General features: G+C 40.3%; 1 protein-coding gene across 1 annotated transcript; it reads left to right on the forward strand.

Moving 5' to 3' along the window:
• Nucleotides 1-931: 931 nt before the first annotated feature.
• LOC122550242 (interleukin-6-like) lies at nucleotides 932-3,355 on the forward strand. The gene is made up of 4 exons (XM_043690999.1): nucleotides 932-1,200; nucleotides 1,421-1,534; nucleotides 2,133-2,279; nucleotides 3,170-3,355. Exons 1-4 carry the CDS (start codon nucleotides 1,159-1,161, stop codon nucleotides 3,353-3,355), a joined length of 489 nt encoding a protein of 162 aa, XP_043546934.1. The 5' UTR covers nucleotides 932-1,158.
• Nucleotides 3,356-9,954: the final 6,599 nt, after the last annotated feature.

Below are 9,954 nucleotides of genomic sequence, written 5' to 3' on the forward strand. Positions count from 1 at the left end.
GTGACCTTTCAAATACTGGCAAGGATTTCAAAGTTTGGGAGAAGATTTGTAGCTCGGGTGCTTGTTGTTGTGGTTCTGTTCGTGTCATTTCATCATTTCTGCACAAAACACTACATAGGACAAACAGGAAGACAGCTAATGATCCGCAGCCATGAACACCAACTAGCCACAAACCGACATGACCAGCTATCCTTATTAGCCACACACGCAGATGACAAGCAACATGAGTTCGACTGGGACAACACTACTATTATAGGACAAGCCAAACAGAGAACAGCCAGGGAATTCCTAGAGGCATGGCACTCATCCACAGATTCAATCAATAAGCACATCGACCTGGACCCAATATACTGACCACTGCAGCGGACAGCTGGAACTGACAACCGGAAGGGCAGATACAAACCACTATAAATGCCGGAGGAAAGATCACAGAAGCGCTTCACAGGAGGCTCCCAAGCACTGAGGATGTCACCTAGACAGGGGACGAAACGTCTGCAACACAAATTCCCAGCTCGGCGAACAGAACCACAACAACTGGCAAGGATTTCGTATTTTTGTTCAGGCAATGTTACTTATAATTTACAATAGAACTCTGTATTGATTATTTAACTTGGTCGATTTTGTTTAAAAGCCAGTCAGTTCGCGGTATGTACAATAATCGATGTATCACGGTCTTCTTGGGAATTAAGGTGATGTTATCTCTAAGCCTGACACATACATGATCAGCCCTGAACACCGTTTACCTTTAGTGCCCAGCAGCGATGAGTAATTGATTCTGTGACGTGAACATGTGAAAGGAAATTACAAATCGAATTTCCCCCAAAGGTAGCGATTAATAAATAGCGGTGAAACTGGATCACTACTTCAATCGATTTTAGACCAATAAGTTGCCTAAACACAAGGAGAGAGCAATTCAACATGAGACCTGTCCAATGTTAGTGATCCTTGCAGCCTGTTATCTCCTGACGTCTCCTTTCAGAGAGAGTTTGGGGGAGTGCTCGTTTCTCATGAGGTTCTGTCTCTTTTCCTGCAGATTCCTGCCAAGTTTTCCTGGTGCTGTTTGCAGGGCTCGCTGCTTTCCCTGTAACGGAGCTCTCAGGAAGGGAGGTGCGTTTGCCTTCAGCAGCTCTGACCTGCTCAACCTGCGTCCCTCTGGCGATGGAAATCCGGAATACAGCGGCTGAGCTCCGGAACATTCAGGTCAGTCAGTGGCTGGAGACAGAGAGCGGGGTCTGCGCTTTGGGAAACGAGTGGTTGCGGAGCAGGGACTGAAACTTGGAGACTCGGTGTCCGGAGCAGGGGGTGGGGGTGTTGGGGGGGAGTTGAGACTCAGGGAGATTGGGAACTCGAAGCTCGAATTCTTCACAAAGGAGCAGGACCTGGTTTACACTCATTGTGTGATCTTGTATTACCCTCGTAGGTGTGTGAGTTTTTCTCGCTCTGTGAACAAGACTGGAGCTCGCTGCTGAGCTACGATTTCGACCTGCCCCAAATCCGAGCCCAGGACCGATGCTTAAATATAAATTTCCACAAGGTGAGTGAGGGAGAGAGTGGGAGCGGGAGTTTCAAAGTTAATTCGGACATCACAAATGACATCGTCACATGGGGTGGCACAGTGGCTCAGTGGTTAGCACTGTTGCCTCACTGTACCAGGGACTCGGGTTCAATTCCCGTCTCGGGTGACTCGCTCTGTGGAGTTTGCACATTCTCCCTGTGTCTGCGTGGGTTTCCTCCCACAATCAGGCGAATTGGCCATGGTAAATTGTCCATAGTGTGCATTAGTCAGGGATAAATATGGGGAACAGGTCTGGGTCTGGGTGGGGGTTACTCTTCGGAGGGTCGGTGTGGACTTGTTGGGCCTATTTCCATACTGTAGTGAATGAAAACGAACTGACTCACTTTTAGTCGCATTTTCTTTTGGTAATTAGAACAAAATTGATAGCACAGGTTCACGATTGAATTTTTTTTGTAATCAACCGGTTTAGAGGGGCAGGTAGCATTTCCATCGTCAGCATTCCCACCACGGTCGAGTCAGAAACTTTACAAAATATTTCCTGCAGCTGTTTGCTTGGAATTAATAAGCGGATGTTCAAAATACATTAGAGCGATTGTGATGTATTTATTCAAATTAGGAAACCTGTCTCAAAGCGGTTGCCTCTGGTCTTCAGAGATACCAGTCCTTCTTGTTATTGGTGGAAACATCCACCTCCAGTTCGAATGATCGAGTGACATGGATGAGATCCAGTACCCAGCACCTGGCTGATCTGATCATGAACCAGGTCAGTATTATTAGAGACAAATGTGAGGTGTTGCATTTTGGAAAGACTAAGTATACATTCAACGGTAGGATGCTGGGTAATGTGACCTAACAGAGAGAGCTTGGGGGTCCAGGTTCTTGTCCTTTGAAAAGGAAGTCAAAGGTAGATGGGGTAGTGAAGAAGGCATTTGTCATGCTTGCCTTTATTGGCCAGAGCATTGGATATAGGATTTAAGAGGTCATGTTTACCACTGTACAGGGCATTGGTTAGGTCATTTTTTGGAATACTACGCTCAATTCACGTCACCCTGCTATGGAAATGATGCTGTGAAGCTTGAAATGGTTCAGAAAAAGCTTTACAAGGTTGTTGCCAGGGTTGGACGATCTGAGCTGTACAGAAAGGCTGAAGAGCTGGAACTGTTTTCCCTGGAATGTCAAAGGCTGAGGGGTGATCTTATAGTGGTTTATAAAATCATGAGGGGCATAGATAGAGTGAATAACCAAGTTCCTTTTTCCCAGTGTAGGGGAGTCCAAAACTAGAGGACATAGGTTTAAAGTGAGAGGGGAAAGATTTAAAAAGGATCTAAGGGGCAACTTTTTCATGCAGAAGGTGTGCATGTATGGAATGAGCTGCCAGAGGAAGTGTTGAAGGCTGGTACAATTTCAGCATTTAACAGGCATCTGGATGGGTATATGAGTAAGAAGGGTTTAGAGGGAAAAGGGCCAAATGTTGAGCAAATGGGACTAGATTAATTTGGGATATCTGGTCAGCATGGACGAGTTGGACCGAAGGGTCTGTTTCTATGCTGTATATCTCTATGACTCTATAATTAAAGCAACCTCTAACAGTTAGTATATATTCTCAAAACTGAAAATCCACCTCACTAACTATTCTGCTTCCTTTTATTTCAGTTAAAGGCTGAGTTCGGCATCACTAATCTGCATGAAGCTGAACTGGAGGTTCCAATCTCAGACCAGGCGTCAAACTCAGACTGGAGCACACAGGTGACAGTGCATGTCATCCTTCGGGACTTCACTAAATTTATTGAGGGAACAGCCCGAGCCATCCGCTTTATGAGAACGCAATCAAGTCTATAAAGTTTCACATTGGGTTTAGATCAAGAACAGGAGCCCAGTTTCTCAAGACACTGATGGGATTTATTTATTTGGTTATTTATCGATTTATCTACCTACTGAGCAAAAGGGCTAACGAGTAGGTGTAGTGCAGGGAAAGAATGGAGACAACATTAGTTCAATTGGTTGCTTTTTACCACAGATGATGGAAACCTCAATGACAATTCTTTTTTCTCCATTCCATCACCAAGTTCATGGATTTCTTGTTTAGGGTGTAGGTTTGCTAGCTGAGCTGTAGGTTTGATATCCAGACGTTTCATTACCTGGCTAGGTAACATCATCAGTGGCGACCTCCAAGTGAAGCCCTTGTTTAATTTATAAAACAAGTGAAATTATGTTGAGTTTCATTGGTATTGGTTGGTCGTGAATCCAGGAGCTGGGTGAACCTACCTGGAAGGAGTACAGTGAACTTTGGGAACTCGGCTTTCTTCTAATTACAATGTCAATGCAACCTCTACAAATGTGGTCAAGTATGAGTGAGCAACTGTTTCTGTTTGTGAACGTTATAGTTCAGCATTAGTGCACTGCACAGTACTGTGAAGTGAAGTCATTACAATTAATTGGAGAATATTGCTTATGTTGTTCAATGTTATTTATACATTTCTATTCTTGCTCCATTCTCTATACAATTTATAAACTGTGGTATATTTATGTTTATTTATAATGAATAATATTTAACTGTGTGAAATTACAGTATTTATGCCATATTTATATATTTACATATTATTAATTTTAACAATTTCTTTAAACATCTCAGTTACAAACCTTTTGTACTGTTCACTGGTTGTTTATTTAAAATTGAGATGAATAAAAAGCAATTTATTCAAACTCACTCAATGTAATTAAAGGGAATCAAAATCTTGAATTTAACTAGAGCCTCTCACTACCACTTTACAATGGTAGATGTACCTTTGAAGTGGTCACTGCTTCACCATTAATCTGCACTGAACAAGATCCCACAATTGGTGGGCGGCATGGTGGCACAGCAGTTAGCACTGCTGCCTCACAGCGCCAGAGACCCGGGTTCAATTCCCACCTCAAGCGACTGACTGTGTGGAGTTTGCACATTCTCCCCGTGTCTGTATGGGTTTCCTCCGGGTGCTCCGGTTTTCTCCCACAGTCCAAAGATGTGCAGGTTAGGTGAATTGGCCATGCTAAATTGCCCGTAGTGTTAGGTAAGGGGTAAATGTAGGGGTTTGGGTGGGTTGCGCTTTGGCGGGGCGGTGTGGACTTGTTGGGCCGAAGGGCCTGTTTCCACACTGTAAGTAATCTAATCTAATTGACAGCCTGATGATGAATGGGTAATCTCTTTCTTTCTTTTGATGTTCAGGGATTAATATTGACTAGGATATCCTGACTCATTTTCAGAATAATGCTATAGGATCTTTTCCCAGCTGACAGAGAATTGTTAGCTCAGTTGGCTAGAGTGCATTGCAGCATTATAGCAATCTGTGTGCTGGTTGAGGTAATTGTTGGGTTCTGCCTCCTTGCAGTGTTATCATGGCACAATCTTCAAATGACACTGTCATATAAAACACAACATGAGTGAGATTTGTTTTAATGTCTCACCTATTGTTTTGCTTATTAAAGATTACGGAATAAGCTAACAGGGTCAAACAAAGCCATTGTAGAAGTTACATAATCAATTGATTGATTCCACTTTCATAACTTGTTGTACTCTATGAAACAGCAAAATGGCAACAGGCAATTTTAAGACAGTGAACTTCAATAAATTACATTGGATGAATTAACTGTCATTTTAAAGATTTTCTAAAACTCTTCAGACAGTCGTAAAGAAATACATGACACTGTAATTTTCAAGATAAAATCACATCTTTTAAATTCTGAAAATTACTTGCATCCAAATAGAGTTACAATTTATTAGTAAAGTCATAGAGTTATACAGCATGGAAACAGACCTTTTGGTCCAACCAGTCCACATCAACCATATTCCCACACTAACTAGTCCTGTCTGCCTGCTTTTGGCTCATATCCCTCCAAACGTTTTCTGTTCATGTATTTATCTAAATGTCTTTTAAATGTTGCACTGTCCCTGCATCCACCACTTCCTCTGGCAGTTCATTCCACACACTAATAACTCTCTGTGTAAAAAGTTGCCCTTCATGTCTTTTTAAAAAACGTTCTCCTTTCACCTTAAAAATATGCCCACTAGTTTTAAACTCCCCAACCCTAGGGAAAATACCTTTGCTAATCATCCTATCTATGCTCATCATAATTTTATAAACTTGTATAAGGCCACCCCTCAACCTCCCATGCTCCAGTGAAAAAGGTCTCAGCCATGCCAGCCTATTTTTATAACTCAAACCCTCAAGTCCTAGCAACATCCTGATAAATATTTTATGAACCCTGTCCTGTTTAATAATATCCTTCCTATAATAGGGCAACCAGTACTCCAGGCTTCACCAGCATCCTATACAACCTCAAAATGACATCACGACTCCTACACACAAAAGTCTGAGTAATGAATGCAAGTGTGATAAATGCCTTCTTAACCATCCTGTCTACCTGTGTCACAAATTTCAAAGAATTATGTACCCAAACTCTCATGTCTCTCTGTTCTATAATCATGACTTTACCTTTAATTGTATAATTCCTAGCCTTGTTTGTTTTACCAAAATATAATACTTTGCATTTATCCAAATTAAACTCCATCTGCCACTCCTCAGCCCATTGACACAATTGGTCAAGATCTCTTTATAATCTTAGATCACTTTCTTCACTGTCCACTATACCACCAATTTTGGTGTCATCTGCAAACTTACTAATCATTCCTCCTATGTTCTCATCCAAATTATTTATATCAATGACAAACAAAAGTGGATCCAGTACACCAATCGTTACACGGTTCCATCTGAAAAACAACCCTCCAACACCATCCCATGTCTCCTACCGTAAGGCCAATTTTGTGTCCAATTGCAAGCTCACCTTGAATCTCATATAATCTAACTTTATTAATTAGTCTACTGTACAGAACATGATCAAAGGCTATACAAAAGCCCAAGTAAACAATTTCTACTGCTCTACTCTCATCAATCTTTTGGAAACTTCCTCAAAAAATGAAATCAAGTTTGTGAGACACAATTTCACTGGCACAAAACCATGCTGACTATCTCTAATCATTCCTTGCTCTCCAAATGCATGTAAATCCTATCTTTCAGAATCAACTCCAACATCTTAGCCACCACTGATGTCAGCTTCACAGGTCTATCGTTCCAAAACATTCTTATACCAGTAGCCACAGTTAAATAATTAGACACTACACAGGCACCTCCAGGTTATAGTTAAATAGATATTGAAGAATTAATGAAAATTATTAGTTATTTTAAAGAACTGACTTTGAATTCATGCAGTTTTATATTGCTTTTCTTTTGTGAAGTGTTTTTATATTAAAGATTAATGTAAAATACTTTAAGTTTGAAATCAAATTTCAGCAGTTGCAGACACAATGTATTTAAATCAGATTGCAACAAAACTTATATACTAAAGTTTATGCAATATATAAAGATGTATTCCAAATCAGATTAAGAAAACACTTGAAAAGTTTGTTATCAATTAATTATCAAGATCAATTATATAAAAGTCAAGACCAATTAAGATAAATTAAACCAAATGCCAGCCAAAGGTTGACAAGGCACCATTAACATGTGAAGATTAAGGATATTGAACTATCCTGAAGGAATTAAAAACCCCACCTCCAGCCACACATTTAAACAACTGTAAGCTATTTGGAGGACACCTATTCAAAAGGAAAGTGGGGATGTGGTGTGCTTTCATCAGCCAAAGGCCATTATGCCTGTTGGATAAGTATGTTTATGTCACATTTTGGATTATCTTCTAAACATAATCTAATGTAGGAAAAATACAGTGAATTATTTTAATTACAAATATATGCTCTGTGTATCTAAACTGAGAAGTTCAATTTTATGAATTTATGATTCTTTTCCATTTGACACTTGACTAATACTGCATTTTAATTTCATATTTCAAATACTCCAGCTCTGTAATGAATGATATTTCTCTTTCATTGAATTTCCTTTGAATTGTTTGTCAGCACAGTATAGTATTGTCACATTCTATGCATCATAGTCTTGTTCAAACCTGAAAATAAACAGGAATTACTTTTAAATTGAATTGAATCCAATTGGACAGGCATTCAAAAATTCTTACAAGTGCCAGCTTAGATTGTGGTGCTCAGCTCCCCTGGAGAGGCAGACAATGTCAGTAACTAACTCGAAGAAAACTATTTCTGAAAATGCCACCAGATTGTTGTTGTCGCTATTTTACAGTAAAACCTATGATCACTTTATTGATTTGGATATAATGTAGTTAATAAAAAGTATTGAAACATTACAATACATTTCAATTTAGTCATAATCACTCTGATAAGTATAAATAGATTCCAACACATAGAATATACTTTAAATCTGCAGCCATCTACTCAGTTATGAATTGATCTGCATAAATTCAAGCTCAGATGCTAAAAGATGCATTTTCAAGGTGGCTTATGCTATGTGAAGTGTTTTAAGGCAGAATGTTGTGCGCTTTTTAAAGAGAATTGAAAAATATTTGAAGCAAAGGTAGAACTACAGAGGAAATGAGAACATTGGTATTGAGATGTGTACTGTATTTCAACACCAAAGATTTGGCATAGACATGGTAGATTGAAAGGCCTCATTCTGTTCTGTGAAATGTATAATGATGAGAATATGTACCAGCACAAAGCGGCAAGAGATCTTAGTTCTTAGACAGCAAATTGGGAGATTCTGATCCCATACATTAATATGTAGAAGAACTAACAAAAGAAAATTTCATTCCCTAATGTTGGTAGTGTTGCATGTGCAGATGTTCTGTGCAGAGGTGTGTAATGCTCTTCATATTATCACATGTGGAAAGTGCATGAAGGAATAATTAATGTTTTAGATTCATAGAGATGTACAAGGTGGAAAGAGACATTTCGGGCCAATTCGTCCATACTGACCAGATATCCTAAATTAATCTAGTCCCATTTTCCAGTGTTTGGTCCACATCCCTGTTAAACCCTTTCTATTCACATACACATCTAAATTCCTCTTAAATGTTGTAATTGCACTAGCCTCCACAGCTTCCTCTGGCAGCTCATTCCATACGTGCACCACCCTCTGCATGAAAATTTGCATCTTAGGTCCCTTTCAAATCTTTCCCCTCTCACATTAAACCTAAGCCCTCTAGTTCTGGACTCCAAATCCCAAGGAAAAGAAACTTAGTTATTCACTCTATCCATGCCCCTCATGATTTTATAATCCTCTGTAAAGTCACCCCTCAGCCTCCGATGCTCCGGGGAAAAGAGCCCCAGCTATTGAGCATCTCCCTGTAGCTCAAAACCTCCAACCGTGCCAACATCCTTGTAAATCTTTTCTGAACTCTTTCAGGTTTCACAACATCCTTCCTATAACAGGGAGACCAGAATTGCACACAGTATCCAAAAGTGGCCTATACCACATCCTGTATAGTTGCAACATGACCTCCCAACTTCCTATACTTGATGCACTGACCAATAAAGGCAAGCATATCAAACATTTTCTTCACTATCCTATTTACCTGGGACTCCACTTTCAAGGAACTATGAACCTGTACTCCAGGGTCTCTTTGTTCAGCAACATTTCCCAGGAGGTTACCATTAAGTGTATAAGTCCAGCCCTGATTTGCCTTCCCAAACTGCAAGATCATAGCAATTAAGTTAAATTAATTGGTACAATTTCTAGTTTTAACTTAATTATATTTTGCCCTGAAATTATGAGAAGATTATTTTTGACAATAGTTTTATTCATAGTTCCTGATGAAGAGCTCATGCTTGAAATGTCTTTCCTGCTCCTCGGATGCTGCCTGACCAGCTGTGCTTTTCCAGCACCACACTTTTCAACTCTGAACTCCTGCATCTGCAGTCCTTACTTTCACATAGGTCTATTTGAGCAATAAGGCAGAGAAATGCAGATAATGGAAATTATAAGGGCAGCACGGTGGCTCAGTGGTTAGCACTGCTGCCTCACAGTACCAGGGTTCCAGGTTCGATTCCAGCCTCTGGCAACTGCCTGTGTGGAGTTTGCACGTTCTCCTTGTGTCTGCGTGGGTTTCCTTCGGGTGCTCCGGTTTCCTCCCACAATCCAAAGATGTGCAGGTCAGGTAAATTGGCCATGCTAAATTGCCCATAGTGTTAGGTGCATTAGTCAGAGGGGGGTGGGTTACTCTTCAGAGGGTCGGTGTGGACTTGTTGGGCTGAAGGGCCTGTTTCCACACTGTAGGGAATCTAATGTAATCTGCAAAAGTAGGAAAAGGTGGGTGGAAACTCAGATGACTGGAATGTGAAAACTTGGTTCCTGATCTCTGAGGCCAAGGGACCCAGGTTCAAGTCCCATCTATTCGAGGAAGACATGCAAACAGCAAGTTGTCACATCTATTAACTACATTCTACCACAGAAAGTGGCTAAAGCCAAAACATAAGGGATACATGTATAAGCTCTGTCTTATTCAGTCTAGTCAATCAAATTGGTGTAATTGAAAAAACT

Source organism: Chiloscyllium plagiosum, chromosome 5 (assembly GCF_004010195.1).
Source record: "Chiloscyllium plagiosum isolate BGI_BamShark_2017 chromosome 5, ASM401019v2, whole genome shotgun sequence".
NCBI classification, from domain to species: domain Eukaryota; kingdom Metazoa; phylum Chordata; class Chondrichthyes; order Orectolobiformes; family Hemiscylliidae; genus Chiloscyllium; species Chiloscyllium plagiosum.

Bases quoted from the DNA above. Each gene is read 5' to 3' on its own strand.
- LOC122550242 (XM_043690999.1), top strand. From the start codon at position 1,159: ATGGAAATCCGGAATACAGCGGCTGAGCTCCGGAACATTCAG. The intron at 1,201-1,420 runs GTCAGTCAGTGG...TTACCCTCGTAG, and splicing joins CTGAGCTCCGGAACATTCAG to GTGTGTGAGTTTTTCTCGCT. The intron at 1,535-2,132 runs GTGAGTGAGGGA...TATTCAAATTAG, and splicing joins TAAATATAAATTTCCACAAG to GAAACCTGTCTCAAAGCGGT.